We start from the raw sequence: 20,411 nt of genomic DNA on the forward strand, positions 1-20,411 counted from the left end.
TGGGTAATGGGTTTATAGGTTGGTGTTCAGGGGATTTTTACTTCATGTAATCATATTTATGTGATTTATTTCGTATATTTAGTTAGATTGGTCAGGTAGAGCCGGGCAACATCGGCAAATTAAGTGATTGTAAACCAGCAGTCATACTATAACCTCATCTAATTCCGGAAATGAAAGCGTAACCTCTGTACAACTAAAATTGAATTGTTGTCAAGTACATGTGAACCAAAAAAAACTAAGTATTAAATCCCCAAACGCCAGCTTTTTGGTATGCCGTCAAAACAATCAACTATGCAATACAAATGCAAATTTACTCTACCAACCACGTCTCTTTCCACGGTGCTCAAGGCCTCTTTCCTTGCGCTTCTCCTTCTTCTTGTCATTTCTACGTCTCTTGTCACGCTCGAATCGCTCAGGTTCGGTAACAGCGTCCAGGCGACGCTTAACACGTCTGCCCTCACGGCGTTTCTTAATGTTCTCTTGGACCTTGGCCATCTGGGCAATGTACTCTGTGGGACCGAGTTTCTTCTGAAGAGAATCTAGGACTTCATGACAGTTGGAAACAAGAGCCTTGTAGGTGTTCTGGAAGGTCTCGTCTGATGAATGAGGTGCCGGGATGGATGGGTCAGTCAGATGCTGAAGCGGGAGCAAGATGACCGGGAGGGACGGGCGAATTTGCTCAGCTTCAAGGTGGCGAACAAGTGCAGCGAGGAGACCAATAGCGGCAGTCTTAGGAATGAGGGCTTGAGCCCGAGTCGAGAAGACCTCGCGACGCAAAAGAGTAGATATCTGCTTGAAAATGTAGCTGATGGCAGACTTCAGAGGCTTCTTATCAGTGGCGTTCTCCTCATCTTCACTGCCTGCGTCCTCATCTTCACCCTCGGAATCAGCTTCTTCTGCTCCTGATTTCTGGAGCTCCAGACCATTTTGTGCACAGCACCGGCCAAGGAAGACAGTGTTGCGAACACTTTGCATTGCCAGCTCCTCAGTTATTCCGGGGGTGCGTAGGCAGCGGAGACCGGCTCGCAGCAGCTGGATCATCGCCTCTCCATTCAGCGCAAGACCCGAGCTGCTTGTAAGGGGAAGGGCGCTGTAGCCCTCGGCAGCATGTGTCTTCGCAACGTCGGCAAACCACATCCCAACGAGGTTTGAGCCGCAGGTCTTGACCCATGCGTGGGGGAAGAAGAGGGATTCTTGAATCGCAATCCAGATAGATGAGCAGTGGGTACTCAATGCGAGCGAAGGGTTTGTCTTGCAGAGCTTGGTGAATAGCTGCAAGGCAAAGTAAAGGGTTTCCCAGTTCCCGTTCTCGTGATCTTCCAGGATAGGCTGCATCAAACCTGGTAGTATACCGACGACATAACGACCCTCCTTCTCCTTCTCTGTTTCTTCCGCCTCGAAGTAGATCCGCATGGCCTGCAGTCCAATGCTACCAATCGCCATGTTGTCTGTCTGCTCCAACCACGAGCGAATGGGAGTGAGAATGGTCTTCATCTGTTCCCTATCAGCACGGCTGTAGAACTGGCCCAGCAATGTACCTGCCATTTCCCGACATTCTGGAGAATCATCGTTGGCCATGGCAAGAACAACAGGCAAGAAAAAGGTGCTGATAATGTCTTGTGCCAGTTCAGGGCCTGTTTTGGACAGTAGCATGTGAACGGCTTCCAAAACAGATTGTCGTCCTTCCTGGTGCTTGTAGTCCAAGTTCTTAGCAAGGAAACCAAGTTGCTTCGTCCATCTGCTCTTGGCTTGTGGATATTCAATCAGGAAATGAATATAGGTGCCACGAGCCAGATCTCTAGCAGAACGAGTCTGATTTGTAACCATCATGGTTGCGACATTGTCCATGAGCTCATACATCTCTGTTACAACGAACTTTCGGGACATGACCGCACGAATGAAATTGAAGGTAATTCCCTGTCGGTCTGGCTCTTCAATGTCTCCTGTCAAGCGATGCAGCAAGTATGCAAGATGTCCATCACGAAGCTTTGTGCTCTTTCTTTCGCGGATAATGGCAGAAATCAATTTGAGCGACGCTTGAGATGCATCGGTGTTGGTGCTTGGGGATTCCTTGATCATCTTGACGGCCTCGGTGATGTAGACGTGCGAATTCTCGTCAAGTTGGGGCAACGGGAGTTTAATGATCGTGGACAACAGCTTGAAAGCAGCAATCTTAACCTCCTCCTGTGCCTGAACTAGTGCGTCACCGATGACTGGTAGGAACCCAGCCAGGTTTTCAGGTGTTGCGAGCGAACCAAACTTGTTAAGGATCGCACGAAGGATATCGAGCGAAAATCGAGTCAGCTTGTAGATATGAGAAGCTGTTGTGCCGCGCTTATCGCCACGTTTAGCACCTTGCAACTTGACCAAGAACCGCTCCTCACGCTCAGATTTTGGAGCAGCCTTCTTTTCACTCATCTCCTTATCCTGGTAGGACGCCCTTATGACTTCGTAGCAGAAAACTAACAATTCACGGCTTTCGGCAGCAGGGTTGCGCAGAAGACCGATTCCAATTCTTCTCATGAGCTCATCCAGCTTCTTGACAATGTTGGAGTTTAGCTTCTCGCGGAGGAGTGCCTGCAGAGGGCGGACAAGGTTTGAAAGGAAGCCGATAGTGGCGTTCTTTGCAAGAAGCTCCATTGAATCATAGCTCTTGCTGCTCTTGACTTCCTTCATCTTGCTAACGTAGTCCTCGGCATCCTTTTCTTGGCCGACGGTGCCAAAGATGTCATCCATGACAACTGCAGCAAGATCTGCCATGCAATAATCAAGGTCACCCTGCTTGAAATGATCCGTAGTAAACACGAGCATGGAGTGAACAGTGAAAGAGAGCACGTGCAGCTGGTATCCTCGAAGAAGAGTGTTCCTTAACTCCTTCAGGATGTAGCCAAAGTAGACAGGGCCAAGCAAAATAGCAATGTCATTCAGTGTCTTCCGTGCCGTATCTCTTGAATCTTGTGCTTTGCTCTTCAGAGTAGTGCAAACGTCGAGTAGAACAGGTGGTAAACGAATAACCATATCCTCTTCTGGAATGAGCTTGAGGAGCTTGATCACGGTGACAGCAGCAGGCAGACGCAAACTCATCTCCTTTTCTTGCTTGTGGTGAATAAATTCAGTTAAGAATGGAATGAAGTTGGCGATCAGCTCTGTCGAGATCTTTGCTAGAGAAGGCGAAGTCTTAGAAAGAGCACACTTAGATGGCTCAGAAATCTCCATATTGTCAGCATCCTTCTCAACGTCATCATTGACCTGGTCAAGTGCTTTCTTCTTTTGATCCACGGCGATAGATAGCGCATCGGACATTCGACCGAGCAGTCTGAGAATGTTCTTTTCCATCTCAGGTTTGCTCTGCATGTAACTGCGATACCTCCTGAAGTTGGCTCGGAAGTGGTTCCAATCCAGCCATTCAGCGAGAGATCCAATACAAGCAAGGGCTTCGGCAATCAAGTTGTGGCCGCTCTCATCCTCGGCCTCCTCAAACGCGAAATGCTCAATGAGAGGCAAGAAGAATTTGCTTAAGTTCTCAGATGCAAGACTGCCTTTGCCAGCCTCAGAGGCCAGGCGTCGCAGAGCTCGCAGTCGTCGATGCTGCTGAATGTGAAGAATATTGGTGAAAAAAGATGCCTCCTCATCATCTCCAACAAGAAGGACATGCATATCCTGCACAGATGGTCTTGTCGGATTCAGCTTGACAAAGTAACCCAGAGAAGAAACGATTTCTTGACGGATCAACTCAGACTTCTGGCGGAACCCATATTGCAGCGAAGGGAGCAGTACATCGTTCACCAGTGCTTCAAAGTCTTCGGCACCTGTCTCAGCAGCGGCTTTGTCAATGAAGCGCTTCAGGCCAAAAGACGCGCTTGATCGAACAGCAAGCTCCTCCTCGTCCTTGACGTAGAAAAGCATATTGTAAAGAAGGGGACGCCATTGCCTTGCACTAAGGGTTTGAGATAGATCTTCGCTGACCTTTCTGAAAGCTTGCAGACGACGCTCGTAATCAGGCTCGAGTCTTCTTGTCGAGCGAGAGTTGAGGTCAGCACACAGATCAGCAACCTCAACAAGCTGCTTATCATGGGCAGCAAGAGCCACAAATACCCGTGACAACACTTCTCTGTTCGTGTCATCCTTGAAATAATCGAACAGTGAAGACACGGCCTCATAGACTTGTTGAGCAAGCTCGACGTTTTCCTTGGGATTATACAGAGGTAGAAAGTGCTCAAGAATTTTCAGGAGACCAGATTTGGTCTTCGGGTTGACACGGTCTGGAGGCTGTCGAAGAAGATATGTCGCGGTACTGATCAGACTTGAAGTTTCACCAGAAGACTCGACACAAGGTGCGATCAAGGACAAAGCGGTGACTCCAGAAAAGAGGACAGGCTTTGAAGGACCTCGCTTCAGAAGACGACCGAGATGGGACATTGCGTGCTCTAAGTATGGAGAAAGAACTTCGGAACGAATCTCCTCTGCGGAGAAATCGGTCATTTCTCCATCTTCTTTCAGCTTTTTACCGCTAGCCAAGCTGACCAACGGCACAATAATCTCATCCAAGACAAATATCTTGACCTCATCACGCGCAGACTCAACACTGACGCAGTCAACGATTTTTGACAAGACCTCTTTATTGTGCTGCACGAGGTAGTAGGTGGATCTCGGGGCAGAAGCCCAAGTGTGGAAGAGTCTCAGGAGACCTGAAACACCCTGAGCAGTCTCGATGGGGAATTGATCAAGTCTACCGTCAATCAAGTCATTGAAGATAATCCGGACATATGGTGTCCAATCCCTGTCCGTTGAGACAGAAAAAACCAGAATCAGACAGCGTATACATTGCTGACGGACACTTTGGAGAACGCCCAGCTGACGTTCATCTGCACGGTCAACATAAAGTGGGCTCTTCTCGTCATAAATCGCTCTGCAAGCTCGAACCAGACAGTAGATAATGACATTCATTGACTGTACTGTATAAGCAGTCATGCGACTTTGAAGGGTGTCGAAAACCGTTTCTATCATTTTGAGCAAGCCAAGTTGTCTTCTCGGGCTAGTCAATTCCTCCGAAAAGGCTTCTTGGTTTGTTTCATTGTCTTTCACCACAAATGCTCCTCCCACTGGACCATATGCGAGGCTCATAAAGAGGCCAAAGTCTTCATCTGACAAAAGAGAAAGAGTGCGCAGAATAGTCTTTCGTCTACCAGATTGACCAGCTTGATTCGAGCTCGATGCCTTCGAAATCATGCGACCGTACAGCAGCCGAAGAAGCACAGGCATCAAGACCGGTCGATGCTCCTTCTCAATCAAACTGTCTTCATCGCCAACGCGCACGAAGACCTGCAACTCATCCTTGAATCTAGATTCATCCAAAATATTAAGGAGATTCTCTTGATAAGGCAAAACATGGGGATTTTTCCATGTGAAGAGAGCTTTCAGGGCCGCTTTTTGAATTTCTGAGTTACCGTGGCACAAAAGATCAAGAACCGCTTCGTGGACTTCGGGGGCCTTGAAGAGGACCTTGGGGTTCACGAATTGTCCAAATAAGCCAAGCATGGCCAAACGGTCACGGAAGCCCCATGGATTTGAGGCATCAGTCTCTTCAGAATCTTCCTGATCGTCCTTCAGTGCCCAAGACAAAAACAAAGGAACAATCTGACGCGAGTGTTTCTCGGCAATCTTGGGTATGGCGTTAAGTATAATGAGAGCATGGCTACGAGGAGTAGCAGGGACGAGATCGGCGCGGTTATGCTCCTGGTCGAACTGTTGCGACAAAGCAACACTCGGGTCCTCGGTTGTCTTCAAATTGGCAGCAGAGGTACTCTCTATTCTGGCGGCATTGAAACATGTGAAGTCACCAGCAGAAAACTCTTCCTTTTCATCATCTGCAGCATCTTCGCTACCAGAAGTCCGCTCTTGCAGCCATTGAACAGTAAAATCAGAGACAATCTTTTCACCCTCGGGGTGCTCACTAATGATCTTCAAAGCAGCAGCAGAATCATCCCATAGCTGAGTGAGTTTCTTCGAAAATAGACCGAAGCAAAAGTATGGAACAAAAGCTGCCATCCATCTGCGGGAAGCAATCTGAGGGTAGACGATTGCCAGTTTTCTAACATGCATCGAAAGGGTTCTCGCACTCTGGAGAGTCAATGGACTCTCCTCTATCTCAATAGCCAAATCGACAGGTTCAGTATCATCTTTCGAAATGCGAACAACTAGTTCTCGCAATATTCGAAGAGATACTAGCCTTAACCTTGAGGATGGACTAGCCAAGTTGAGCGTCAGGTTGTGAACAAAATCATCGACCGGGAAGTTTTCAAAATTGATCGAATCTGTGGTGGCGGAGATAAAAGCAAGGACGGCCTCTAGGAAGAGAGGCAGCTGGGAGAACTTTGTTGAGGCTGTGAGAATTGGTTGCCAGAGCGACATATCCAGGTTGCCAGCCTGAGTTGCCATGTCGACATAAGTCTTGAACCCTTGTCCAAGATAGAATATGAGACCTTCTGTGTCAGCCTTAGTTTCTGACCCAGCATCCCGCAACGCAGATACAATGTTAGAGTGCAGCTTCTTCACAACTTTGGAGAGAGCTGCGGAATCTGTGGATAATGAGGTTGCCTTCGGAAGCTTCATTAAGGCATTCAATCCAACCGCATCCTTTGTAGGATACTTCAAAGACTTTGCTATATGAATCTTCAAGGAATCCGGGCAGGAAATATGGCCAGTCTTTGAGGCCTCGCTGGTAAGACATCCAGTTTGGTTCAGTCTGAGGAGCGTCAAACAAGTCTCCCACTCACGATCCTGCCAAGAAGAAGAAATGAACTTCTGGAAGTAAGGAAGTATGAGGCTGTGGAAACGCTCCGATCCCCATTCCGAGAATGTGTTGCAAAAGAACAAGAAATACTTCGAGAGTGGCCCGGTTGATACAAGATCCATGAGGGATCGCATATAAGGAAGCATTTCATCCATGGGCGACAGCTGGAGGGAATAAGCGACGGTAGTAAGAAGCAAACATGTCGATTGTGGGTACTTGTCAGGGCTTGATGACACTTGTTGAAGAAGCAATATAAGGGTTTGATGCACAGACTTCCAGTCCACAATCCTAACACCTTTTCGAGTTGCTACACAATTGAAAAGCAAACGAACACATTCCGGAATATTGGGGTTTTCGGACCCTTGCGAGCGAGATTCAATATATTCCCTGACGGTATCAAGGACAGGTCCGAAGTTTTGGGGTGTCGTGTGATGATTGAGATTGGTCACCAGGCCAGAGGCAACCTCTGCTGGTGCTTTTTTCTCCTCGCTGGTTGGAGGGAGTCTGTCAAGTACACAGCGGAGAATATCTACTCCATTTGAATGAAGCCCGTAGTTGATACCCTTGATAGCGTCCGAGAACATGACCATCAGTCCCTCTTTGTAGCTCTCGACATCCTTGGCCTCTTCGGCCACCTTCGAGATGTCATCGTAGAGGAAGTTCACGGCGTTCTCGAGGGGAGATTTGTTCTTATAGTAGAAAAGACCTGCTTTGCGGATAAGGAACGACATGGACTCGGCCGCAAATCGAGCCACAAAAGGCTTCTGTCGCTCCTTTCCGAGGTATGGAGTCATAATACCAAGAAGCTGGCGCAGATCAGGCACTAATAGACGGGACAAAAACTTGAATATCCACGCCAGACATGTGAAGCTCCATTCGACGACCTCAACGTCGGCGTGTGTCGCAGCAACCGACGCCACCAGCGTCACTGAGGCCGCAAAATGCTTCTCAAAGCGGACCCCCAAATCTCTCGCGAACTGTGCTAGCAAACTGAGCAACGGTTCCAATGAGTGTTCGTCCCTCTTTTCGATAAATTCAACCAACAGGCCCATAATCTTCTCTTCATGGTACAGAATCTGCCCGAGACTCTCAGAGAGGGAGTTGACACGACGAGTAAACTGGGTAAAGTTGTCCGAAAGGTTCATATCCACCCAATGATCTAAGGCTGACCGGAAATATGATGTTGTAGCACCTTCATCTTCGCCAAAGCTTGCGCGGCGCACGCGGTGGATCGGATCGATTTTGAGCTTTGCGATCCGCGCTGAGAAGGGTTCGAATCTGTGATTTTTCGTGGTTTTTGTGCCATGTTGCAGGCGCTTAACATGTTTGGCTCGTGAGCCTTGCGTCACCATCTTGACGGATCCGACAAGCAGCAAGACTAACGAGAAAGATGATCTTGTAACTTTTTCGCTGCCCGCATCGAATACAAAAAAAGTTGAGCGGAGCCGGCACTACTTTCTTCCGTAGCGGAGGCTAAAAAGGAGTCTAAATCTGATTAGGTTAGCCTTGTCACGGGGTGGCCCAAGCTCCTCAAATAATGCGCTTAATCCTGGACATTTACTTTCTACATTTCGACTCTGCATAACTCAAGCACAGCACTTGATCTGACCGCATCAAATAGTGGCTGTTACTTTCGCCGTGCTATCAATATCACTCGAAATTCAATATATCAATCCAGTCCACTACTCAAGGGGAACAACTCTAAACAAAACAAACGAATGGCTTCGAAGATGTGATCAGAACCCCACCGAGATATTGAATGATCGCTGACCTGAAATTAGCATTGTCCTCGGAGGCATTAAGGGCCAGCTTCGCGCAGCATTCACCAAAATAGCCAAATTACAAGCGAAACAAAATTTCTCATTCGCGATTATCGTTGGAAATCTGTTTTCTGACGGCTCAACAGAGAATGAGGTAGAAGAGATTTCTGCCTTGCTGCAGGGTACTTACAATGTGCCACTACCTACATACTTTACAATCGGCGATCAAGCTCTTCCCGCGCGGATAGTGGAGAAGATCGAGGCTGACGATGAAGTGTGCGAGAATCTGTATTTCCTCGGGAAACGAGGTACCCTCAAGACATCTGAAGGCATTCGCATTACTGCGCTAGGTGGTACATTTGAAGGCGGAGATTCCAAGTCCAAGCCTGAAAGCAATGCAAGCGGGAAGTTCCAAACAACGTACCATGAGTCTGATGCGCGCGCACTGTATGGAATCCACAACACTGATATTCTCATCACGAATCAATGGCCGCGAGGAATCCGCTTTCGATCCAAAGCCGCCCTTCCAGCGGACCAAAGCCTTCTGCCAACGGAGATACAGTGCATTGCGGACGTATGCGCCTCGCTTAAACCTCGTTATCACTTCTCGGCCTCAGACGGCTTCTTCTATGAACGAGAGCCATTTTTCCACATGCCAACCGAAGACAACCCCGACGTCAAACCATTGACTCGCTTCATTTCTGTTGCCTCTTTCGGTTCTAAGGAGAAGGCGATGTACGCATTCTCCCTGGACCCAAAAGCCGCCCACCCAATCTCAATTCCAACTGGCGCAACGGCATCTCCTCTCTCCACACCTCAAACCAAGCGCACCTTTCAATCCACTCAGAAAGAATCATTCCAGCGCTTCGCAAATGGGGATGGCAGCGGAGGTTACCGCGAGAATAAGCGTCAGCAACGTGCGCCTCCTCCAGGTCCTGACCAGTGTTTCTTCTGTCTCTCCAATGCCAACGTCGCCACTCATCTCATAACCTCCATCGGCAACGAAAGCTATCTGACAACAGCCAAGGGCCCCCTCCCTCCCGCCAACTTCTTCCCTTCCCTCAACTTCCCCGGACACATGCTCATCATCCCATTCTCCCATTCCCCAACTATCAACTCCATTCAAGATCCAGAATCCCGGTCTTCCACCTGGTCTGAGATGCAAAAATACCGCGCCGCCCTCCAAAACGTTGTATCTGACCGTTCAACCGGCAAGCTAGGCGCCGTTACCTGGGAGGTCAATCGCGGAAACAACATTCACACACATTGGCAATTCATGCCCGTGCCCACAGAGTTGATCCGCGACGGCCTGGTAGAGGCTGCGTTTAAAGTCGAAGCCGAGAACCTGAAATACCCGCACCTTTCATCGATACCAACAGATGAATCGAAGGGCGCGGACGAACCAGGTGACTTTTTCAGAGTTTGGATATGGAGCTCGGAAGTTTCTGCTGATTCTGACTCTAAACCTTCTACTGAGAAGATCCTTTTGCTTGAGTTGACGCCTGACTTTCGCTTTGACCTCCAATTTGGGCGTCGCGTTATGGCTAAACTACTTCAGCTGGATAAGCGTATGCATTGGAAGGATGCAACGCAGTCTATCAGTGAGGAGGAGACTGATGCGGAGGCGTTCAAGGAGGCTTTTAAGAAGTATGATTTCACTCTGGAGTGAACTAGCATTTGAAGCTATAGTTATGCCGGGCCGAGTTATTGCAATTCTGCAATTCTACCTAGGTAATTTGGAAAACATTGGAAGTTCCAAGGAGCACTCGAATGTATGAATATGAATCAATTGTATAATTATGTATGTGGGTCATCCATATCCGTATATTCCAAATTCAAAAATATCTCAAAATATACAACACGAATACCGTATAGAGGACCGCCTTGGAATCATCTAATCAAAAAAAAAGAAATTAAAATTAAAAAAAATACAATAAAAAACAATAAAATCACGATTGATTGCCTATACAATGCTCGATGTTGTATGCCCAACGTCCAATGGTTAATCAAAAAAGATATAAATGAGAAAAAGGGTGGGCAGTCTTCGCGACATAAGCCCACATGCATATCATAAAAAGAAGAGCATGATAGAAACGAAAAGCAAGAATAAAAACGATGGTATCAAAAATGGTAATCTCTCAGAAGACCCTGTCCAAGAAAAAGTGGAGAAAAAAAAAAAAAAAAAAAACATGATATGTCGTTTCTTTCCCCAGGTCATGAGAGAAATTGAGAAAAATCACGCAAAAATACTTTTAAACAGCGCGGAACGTATTAGGCACCGGCTTCCGCCCGCTCTGCAACAAACTCGGCGGACGATTCCTACTCGGCTCAGCAATAAGCGGGTCATTACTATAAGCCTGGTAAGGCATATGGTGCGTAGAGCCCAAAGCAGGAAGCGGAGGCTGCGTATGATAAGAGGGCGGATATTGATTTGAGCTGAGGGAGGACTGACGCGAGAAGCCGGCTGCTTGGCCTGGTTCAGAGATTGGTGAGAAGGCTTTGTAGGAGGGTGCGGGCGATGTTTGTACGTTGCGGTATTCTATTGGTGATGCTGTTGTTATGGGGTAGTATTCGTTTCCGCCGCTAGGGCTGTAGCCTGAGTTTGAACCTTGGTGGTCGTGGGGTGGGCCATATGGGCTCATTGTTTGGTTTTGGCCTAGGCCTCGTACTAGTCCTGGCCCTGGTGATGCAGCTGGTGAATATCCCGCTGGGTTTGGAGAGTGGCGGCCGTATGGATCGCTGTATGGATCTAGGGCTTGGCCATACGGTGTTGGGCCTGTGGAGTGATGGCCGTATTGATCAGGGAATGTGTTGTATGCGGCTTGTGGTGCTGGAGACCGGCGGCCGTACTGGTCAGAGGATGTATTGTATGCGGCTTGTGGTGCTGGAGACCGGCGGCCGTACTGGTCAGAGGATGTATTGTATGCGGCTTGTGGTGCTGGAGACCGGCGGCCGTACTGGTCAGAGGATGTATTGTATGCGGCTTGTGGTCCCGGAGACCGGCGGCCGTATTGGTCTACTGCGCCTGATGGTACTAGGCCAGATGGTCGTCGGCCGTACGGGTCTTGAGTTGGTAGTCCTGACGCTGATGGACGTCTGGCATAGGGGTCTTCGGTAGCGACAGGTACTTGAGATCCTAGTGTAGATCCGGATGGGCGTCTTGCATATGGGGCTGTAGGGCCAAATCCTCTATATCCATCTGGGTGGACAGACGTGCCAACGCCCTGGTTGCTGTTTATAGGTTTCATGAGCGCCATCTCTACCTCGCCCGGATCATGTTCTATCCGCTTTTTGGTAGCGCCTGCCCATGTGGGCATTTCAGGGAGGGCGTCATCTCCAAGTGCTGCAGCTGCAGGCTGGGATATATCGAACTGGGCTGTTTGGCGATACTGCGGCGCGAGTGGAGGTGTCGGTTGTATGTTAGTGACGCTCTGATTAGGATATTGAGTATGTCTATCCTGGGTAGAAAATGAGGATTGACGGTTCTGGGGAGTTTGGGGTTGGGGATAGGGAGTTTTGTTTTGCAGAGGAGCCTGAAATTGATAAGGATTGTTGTTTGCTTGAGGCTCGTCTTGGTATTTGGGCGATTTGTTTCTGCGCTGGCCTGAGGGACAACAGCAACTGCAACAGCATTTGCAGCATTGGTATCCACAGCATAAACAGTTGAACACGCAAGCTAGAATAGCTAAGAGAATGACAGCGCCGACAATGATGCCAGCAATAACGGGCCATCTATGGTTCGCCAATCAGTATACATATCCCACATAATGGTAAATTGCCAAGCAGCGTGGTGGTTCGTTCCTGGTACTACTCACTTGCACCAAGTCTTTGACATGCATTTGGTCCAGGCTGAGGAGAACGAACTGCTCATATCTCGAGCCTGCAGCAGATTGTTGGTCAGACTCATATCGAGACGGAAAAGTAGTGTATGATAAAGCGCTGAGAGGGCCGTCTCATCCGAAATGAAGGAATCTTTCTGACAACAGGACTATTGCGTGGACAGTCGTATTGGCGATTCACCAGCTGCATATACGATATCTCGGCGCATGCGATATAGAGTCTAGAATGGGTAGGCGAAGTGGGGGCGCATAAGCCTTATCGGCAAAGTCGTGCAGCAAAGAAAAAGCAAAGACAAGACAAGGATGAGAGATAGAAAGATGCGGACGTGGATTTTGAGAATGCAGGAGCCCGAAAATGAACGAGTTGCCTACCAAATATAGACAGTACAAGGGGGGCTCAGCAATTCAAATATAGACAGTACAAGGGGGCTCAGCAATTCTGGTCCAGCAATTCTGGTATTCTGGTTCAGCAATTCTGGTTCAGTCGACGAAACCTTGGATTTCAACAGTAAAAATAGATTATATAGGGAATGCTTTTGGGTGGTCTTCGAAGCCAGAAAAGAATGACTGGCTTGACAAGTAAAAGTACGGAGTAGAGAAAGAACAAAAGATATTGAAATAGTTGAAACATGGAGGGGAATTCCCAGCACGGACGTGAACCCCACATTCTCAGGGGACACTTGAAACCAACTTAGTTACACACGAGAACTCCACTGCTTGTCGATCATGATTTGTGAATGTCAACCATTTCTCTCAACGGCATCATGTATTATTTTATGAATATTGAAAGTTGATATTAACCGAGTATGAGTATGAGTGCGCCATAACGGTACTCAGGCTAGTCAACGTTTCGGGTGAAACCTAAGATTAACCTTGGTTGATACCTCGGACCAACATAAAGATCTACAGAAGATCAAGTTGATTGTCAAATGAATTGGATTCTCATTCGTACTTCTCACAAAAGAAACAAGATAGTGGGATGACGGACTCAGCCGCATATTAAATCCACAGAAAACCTCGAGGGTCCTGCATTCCACCAGGTATCATTTTATGTACAGCCGCATTTTCACTCGTAATGCAAATCACTTCCTCCTGCAAAGGCCTTGAGTAGGTAACAATTAGAGGGTCCACGATATAAGCAAGTAGGGAAGGAAGGACGCATTAAATACATGCTCGTCAGGACTTGCGTCAATGTCGAACCAGTGTTGGCAGAAAAGAAACTATCTGTACAGAAGAACTGGAGGCAGATTAAAGCCAGTAGGGGGAAGAGGATTAGGAGAATGGAAGGGAAAGCCAATGTAGAGACGGCCGATTCAACGGCACGAAGGTGTGAATGGAAGAATAAGGAAAAAGTGTCAGGGGATGACAGGGAAAAGGGTCAAACATTTTGATGTTCGTGGCATGGGAATTCGGAATCAAGTCATCAAAAAAAAACATATGAAAATATCGGAAAGGAAATCCGAATCTAGAGCATCGACGTCAATGCCTAGTGTCGTTGAGTGGCCGAGGTGGAAAAAAGAGGCATTGCAGGTTGTCAGTAACCATGCAGGAGAACGTAAACAGTCTTGTCAAGATATCATGTAAAGTGAAAATTTTTGAAAATATTCGCTTCAGGTGGCATCATCATAGGTCAAGAGAAAAGAAAGACAGTGCCGTCCGGAAGTAACTGGACAGTGTCGTGGTAATAAAAGTTGAAATCAATCTGAAGTCGATCATGTCGCTGCGCTCAACACAGGCAAAGAATAAGGATAAGAAAAAAGTAGACCGTTCGGATTTGGCAGACCAGTGCCGGGATAAGAATCGGACATTGTCTCATGTCGCTTCAGAAAAAGAAAATAGTCGAGGGAAGATTTTGTCAGGAGCAGATAGATGGATGGTATCCACCTTGGCACCGTATATGGAAAACGTCGAAGAATTTAGTAAGAAAGCATGCGGCGTCCGGGGGTCCGATTCGGGACGGGACTTTGCTTGAAAGGAGATGAGCCGAGGACTGTATTGTCCTGGTTAAAGCGACAACGACCCGTGGGGCTGTCCTCAACCTCTGGAGAGCTCTGGCCAAAAGCGAATGTCTGGGCACGGCTCAACTTCGAGCGCTGCTTAACTTTACCCAAGCCACGTTCACATGCGAACTCGTGTCCCTCAGTCTTCATCTCAACATAATTTTGGGGATAGCAGAGCGTGCGATGTTCGTTATAGAAGGCGCTATACCCACCATCCAGAATGTACATGTCTGGGTAGGTGAGGTTGGGGTAGCTATCGATATTGAAGGCACGGTCATGCTGACGGATGTGAGCAGCCATGATAGGGGCGCGGTGTGCAGAATACTCGCAGTGAAGAATCAACGCGGTACGGGACTTGGGAGCGTTGAAGAGTTCAATAGCGAGCTGTTCCTTGTTATTGAAGTTGAGGGCACCATTGATGTGGCCGCCCGAATACTCGTACTCGAAACGGCAGTCAACGATCATGACTTGGTCAAATTGATCCTTAAACTTTCCATCGAGAACCTGAAGGAGAGTGCTCTTGTTAATGCGGGGAAGGGAATCCGACTGATCCTCAGGTGTAAAGTGAGGAAGCTGCAAGGACGGCGAGCTTTGATAGTCACTGATAGACTGGAGTGGTGATTTTGTGACCTTGGCCTCTTTGTCGGCAATGATGTCCTCAGGGTGTTCAAACATGCTCAATGATCGTCGGCAGTGCTTGCGAGGGCGCATCAATGGGTGAGATGGTTTGCGAATAGAGCTGGGAGCCGGGGAGCCACTGGTACGGGCGTGATGAAAGGGAGGTCGCAAACGCGGAGGAGCCAGACCGCCCGAGGAGGTGTTACGTGAGTGGGATCGCTCTTGAGGAGGAGAGTCACCAAACATGTCCTCCAGCGAGGTCGATGTGCTCAGCGATGTCTTCGCTCCAGTAGAAGTAGAAGTAGAACTGAAACGGAATGGTGGGGTCTTACTCTCAGCTGCAGGACGGGGAATGCCAAGCTGGAAAGATTGGGCCTTGCTGCGAGCAAGGCTAGGACGGAGGAAGTGAGGACGACGGCGTCTTCAATGGAACAGTTAGTCAAAGTGACGTGAAAACAGAGGGGTACGAGGAAATCCTACTCTCCGAAACCCAAAGCAGAGTCCATTGACGAATCTTGGAAAGGACTGGGCTCATCCATGATGTTACGTGAGGCATTAGGGCTACCGACGGGAGTGGGGGAAAGTACTTCGACGTCGGTGGTGAGTACGAAGGCCGGCTTGTGTGGTAGAGGGCTCAGGTCCATCATATCCATCGGAGCAGGAGAAGAGGTAGGAAGAGGGGGTGTGGTCATGACATCGTCTGTTTGTTTGTCAGTCCTTTGATCATTCTTTCACTCTTTCATAGCTGCGGAGTACTGACCATAGCCATTGGCACGGCTCAGCATATTAGACGTGAACAAAGACCGGCGTGGGGTGGCCAATTGAGGACTATGTAAAAAGTCAGCTTTCTTCGTAATCCTTTGTCCTGCCCATTGAGGAAAACGAACCTCTGGTCGATGTGAAAGTTCTGCGATAGGTCGGCGGCCAAGCTGGCGGTGGGCGACGAGCCGCGCAGGGGGCCCATGTTAAAGTAATCGGAGCCGGACTTCTTCATTGAAATGTCCTTGAAGTTGAAACTATTGGCGCTGAGGGTGGACAGCGACGAGTACGGTGGGGCTGGGTCACGAAAGCAACCACCAAAGAAAGCTGGACTAGGCTGCATGGCAGCGAGAGGGGACGAGTGTTCCATAATGATGTCGATGAATCAATTCGAACTTGGACCAGTTTCCGACAGTGACACACGAAGTATATCAACGATACAGCTCGATCATCCACAGTTTAGCCCGCTGAACTTGTTAATCCTGAAAGCACGCTAAAGGTCTCAAAGGAAGATCCTTCTCCACTGCCAAACGACGATGCAGTCCCTAATCTCACTCGGTCAATCTCTCCGGACCAAAATAACCCAGACCCTAAATCCTCAAACCGCCGGTGCGAGGGACTACTTGTAGTTTATTGGGCTGTCTAAAGAGACATGACCGGAGTGGGATCGGAGTTCGGTGATCGGTAAAATTGAGGGGGCGAGCTCGTGCGGAAGATCTTGGTATGCAGCAGAAAGAAGCAATCGGAGGCGATAGGCACTGATATGGAAGAAAGTGACGCCGTTGAAAAGTGATCCAAGTCGAATATGGAGTGATGGGGGTGGGGGAAGTTTGTCGATGAAGTTCGGATTGTTGGGGAGAAAAAGGAGAAGAAAAGTAGGTAATAAGGACTTTCTGAAGAAAGAAACTCGTGAAGCTGAAGGGATGGGCCTGTTGCAATGGCAACGCAAGTGGGGAGGATCTCCAGATAGTATACGGGAGTATTGGAGTGTACGGTATTGTGTAATTAATGCGGGATCAAGGCAGGCACTCCTGTCATCCTGCTATGCAGTGGAGTATTATTTTATTTCTTTTATTATTTCACTATTTTACTATTTTAAGTATTTTACTATTTTGCTATTTTACTATTTTATACTATTATGGTAATTAAACGATTAAACTCATCCTGGTATGCAACTTTCTTGCTTCATGCATATACTCTCTTTCTCTCTCTCTCTATAAGGGGTACTCACACGATCTTTGGCCCCGTTGGTCGGTTGCCCGGGCTCCCTTGCCGCCATCGTCCAGACTACCCGGTGGGAGCTTCAATTCACCTATCAGCAACCTCACTTTCCCCTTCCACCATTCTTCTCTAGCCTACTTTGTATCCGGTTACCAGGGAAGAGCAGATAGTGGAATGGCCATGTGTCGTTAACTCTGTGTACTCATTACGCCCTACAGAATATGGGGATATTACCAACAAATTAAGGAACATTAAAGAATATTATCAAGCAATATTAAGGGAATCAGGAACTTTTGAAACAATTTTACGTCTCATTTGTGACGCCTGTTTGAAATGAAACTTCAATTTTTCCTTCTCTCACGGAGTAGATACGCTTCTTAGCCTCGAAACACTAGTTGTTCTGTGCGCGTTCCATGGGTCTTCAGTATCCACATTCGGATGAAGTGAGAGTAAGAATTTTACTTTTTTTCCGAGAAAAAAAAAATCCCGTGGGAGTCCGTGTGTGTGTCGTCAATTGAGAAAAGACAGCTGTAAAAACTGGAGATCGAGCTATTCCTAGGATAGTTCGTGGCTCCACTTCAGGGCTTCGGAAAAATAAAGATCAAGTCAAACGAGCCTGACGCAAGTCATGCCAGGATCATATATGCAAGGCATGTTAGGATCCCCGGGATGATTCAATTTAAGGTAAGTACCTAAGTAAGTCATAGGTTGAAGCATGGAAGGGTCCCAAGGTTCTGCAGGCGATCATTGATATTAGATCTAGGGCTTCGATGATATCAACATTTTGTTAATATACTCCGTACCTGAACGGGTATACTCCGTCATTACCCTAGTACTGGGTACGTGCTCAAGTACTAAATACTAAATACTAAAGACTAAATACCAAAGACTAAAAGTAGGGCTAATTTCGCGAGCCGAAGTGTCGTCAGGTATAGTGCTGTAGATCATTCAGGTACGGCTTATGGAAAAGGAAAAAGGAAAATTAAGTGGGAAATGAGGGCTGATTGGCTCAAATATCGGAATCTAAGTGACGTTGGCCGTGCGAGAGTAATTCAAAAGAGTTCGTCCCTGCATAATGATTTCCAAATTTGGGTACAAAGCACAGATCAACGTAACCTTAGGAATCCACAGTATTCGCCATGCACTACTGACAGTATCTTCAGGAAGTACGTTGAGCAAGGAATGGACTAAGGAATATCCGAGTATGTACTATGTAGTACGCACTTGCTAATCTCTGATTAGATTGTACTACCCCCGTGCTAAATACCCTTGCTTGCATTCCACCAGATCGAGGGTCTGCGAGGGAGTTCAATGTCGCGCATCCCTTCCATGATCCCTGTGTACCAATGAGTGAGGTGTTTTATCTAGGTAGGTAATAATTTCTACAGGCCTCAATATATTGAAACCCTTTGGTGCCCCGCCCGTTAGATGTTGTTAGCACAGTTGAGCCGGCTTAAGCAAAGGCCCCAAACAAACCATCTTGATTATTCGACCCAATCCTGCTAATTCAAGATGCCCAATATACACAACAAAAATAAGCGGTCAAGCAAGATAGTCTTGTTGTTAACACGTCACCAGCGGGGTTCGATCAACGCTACTAAGAGATCGTATACTCACCGTATACTGCGTAAGTATGTATACTCATGAGTTCAGGCGCGCCATAACGGTCAAATCCTTCAGTGATCAAATCAAACTGGGATCATCCAAAACATCCGAAGCAATAGGAATCAACGCCGAGATGAGCTCCGCCTCCATGTGTTCATCCATGTATTCATCTGATTGGAAATAAACGCGACATGATTATGTTTTTCGCCCGATATGAAGGAGGCTCTGTTACGGAGTAGACATTCAATCGATGCTAGTGGATGGCGCTAAGGTGGATCGGATTAGCTGCTGCTAAATCAAAACAGGCCCCAAATCCTCTGACCCCCACCTATTATCATGCTATTCTAGGCCATTTTAACCCTCCTCGTGAAACGTTGGTCGGACATTGGCCGTACACTCTGTTACCGTCGAGGTTCAGGCCCCCCGCCGGCCGAATCTCCTCAAACTTCGTAGCCGAGGCCATCCGCATTTGATCTGCAATATCATGCATTACGGGAAACAACACAACATCTTCCAACACATAAATAAAAAACGCGGTGTGTAAGACATCGAAGGGAATGTGTTGATGGTCTGTGAGTTGTACATGTATGTCATGCGGGCTATACATCTGAGTACGAAGTCGTCCCACTCCCGAGGTCTGTACAGATTACTCGCGATCAGATCGATTTTCTAAACCTGTTTGGACTAGTCATGACGTTGCACTGTACGAAGTACAGAGTACTAATCTTCTTGCTCTTATCTAAGGCGCGTCTGTTTTTTCATTTGTTATGAAAGCACGAGCCTCATCATGGCCCTTCTCATCAGCGGCAAAGTCTCGTCGGCTGATTCTTCTTAGTCGGTGAACGCCAAAGCCTGATATCAGCCTGATATGATAACGCTTTCAATGCCGTGTTTATGGTCAGCTCGAGGCTATTCGCTGCGCCACAAGGTGACTGGATGCAAGTAAACCAGACCATGTGGGGTCGGGATTCAAATCAAGATGATGTGATGGATCATCTGCGTCACAACGCCATGTGTATTGGGCCAGTCTCATCGAGTCTCCAACCGACTTGATCTTGCTGCGGGGTCCATCACATCGTGTTGCACTAGTGGCTAAGAGACCCTATGAAGTCTGGGCCCGACTTCCCTTATCATGATGTCACGATAAGTTATCCGCGACTGTAAACAAATCAAACTTGGTACACGAACAGTCCCGTGACCATCAGTGACTTTCCCGTGATTTGTCCCGCGACCTCCACTATCATCTGTGACATCAACACCAACATCAACATCGAACCGTGATCAGTGTCGATCTCTGAGATCCAATATTGATTCCTTTCTTAGTATTGAGTATTCCTATTCCGTGTATTCGGTAGTGTTCCGACCGAAATACTCATTCCATACCACCCGAAAACAGTAAATATCCTCGGCGATATGACAATCCGGCTCCGATCTACAGCGCTATTGAATTTTCCCATCCATACGCAACCCAGAACTCTCCGAGCCTAGCTTCTGAGCTTCGTGCCCGTCATCGCAGTCATCCTAATAATAATTCCCTTCTAACTATTTCCAGTGATCGCGGTAAACTACGCCAATCTCAGCTCTCAGCCCTGTCACGATTACTATCCACTCTCCACTATTACCGATTGCGGCTCGGCATTTCCAGAACACAAAAAATTAACAGTTCGGTCAGCTTAGTACCCATCCTTAGGCGATGCCGATAGGTCACACAGATGGAATGGTTCGATTAATTTACCGAGCCTTTTTTCATTATTTTCACTATTTCACTGTCTGTGTATATACCCTGTAAACCTGTAATTTTAGCTATAGTTTGAGA

At 47.7% G+C, this 20,411-nt stretch overlaps 5 protein-coding genes across 5 annotated transcripts; 2 read left to right on the plus strand and 3 right to left on the minus strand.

Annotated features, from left to right (window-relative positions):
* Positions 1-315: 315 nt before the first annotated feature.
* N7495_001536 (uncharacterized protein) lies at positions 316-8,145 on the minus strand (the record flags this gene model as incomplete). Its single annotated transcript, XM_057204206.1, has 1 exon — positions 316-8,145. The coding sequence occupies one exon, from the start codon at positions 8,143-8,145 to the stop codon at positions 316-318; it is 7,830 nt and encodes a 2,609-aa protein (XP_057068279.1).
* A 366-nt stretch (positions 8,146-8,511) lies between these two features.
* Positions 8,512-10,222, plus strand: N7495_001537 (CwfJ domain protein; the record flags this gene model as incomplete). Its single annotated transcript, XM_057204207.1, has 2 exons — positions 8,512-8,525; positions 8,575-10,222. 2 exons carry the CDS (start codon positions 8,512-8,514, stop codon positions 10,220-10,222), a joined length of 1,662 nt encoding a protein of 553 aa, XP_057068280.1.
* A 583-nt stretch (positions 10,223-10,805) lies between these two features.
* N7495_001538 (uncharacterized protein) lies at positions 10,806-12,601 on the minus strand (the record flags this gene model as incomplete). The annotated part of the gene is made up of 2 exons (XM_057204208.1): positions 10,806-12,285; positions 12,555-12,601. 2 exons carry the CDS (start codon positions 12,599-12,601, stop codon positions 10,806-10,808), a joined length of 1,527 nt encoding a protein of 508 aa, XP_057068281.1.
* A 1,707-nt stretch (positions 12,602-14,308) lies between these two features.
* On the minus strand, positions 14,309-16,139 carry nimT (putative tyrosine protein phosphatase MIH1; the record flags this gene model as incomplete). Its single annotated transcript, XM_057204209.1, has 4 exons — positions 14,309-15,431; positions 15,491-15,710; positions 15,771-15,838; positions 15,898-16,139. 4 exons carry the CDS (start codon positions 16,137-16,139, stop codon positions 14,309-14,311), a joined length of 1,653 nt encoding a protein of 550 aa, XP_057068282.1.
* A 2,716-nt stretch (positions 16,140-18,855) lies between these two features.
* Positions 18,856-19,068, plus strand: N7495_001540 (uncharacterized protein; the record flags this gene model as incomplete). Its single annotated transcript, XM_057204210.1, has 1 exon — positions 18,856-19,068. One exon carries the CDS (start codon positions 18,856-18,858, stop codon positions 19,066-19,068), a length of 213 nt encoding a protein of 70 aa, XP_057068283.1.
* Between the last annotated feature and the right edge of the window lie 1,343 nt (positions 19,069-20,411).

This window comes from Penicillium taxi (genome assembly GCF_028828555.1).
Source record: "Penicillium taxi strain IBT 34144 chromosome Unknown utg000001l_segment0_segment0, whole genome shotgun sequence".
NCBI classification, from domain to species: domain Eukaryota; kingdom Fungi; phylum Ascomycota; class Eurotiomycetes; order Eurotiales; family Aspergillaceae; genus Penicillium; species Penicillium taxi.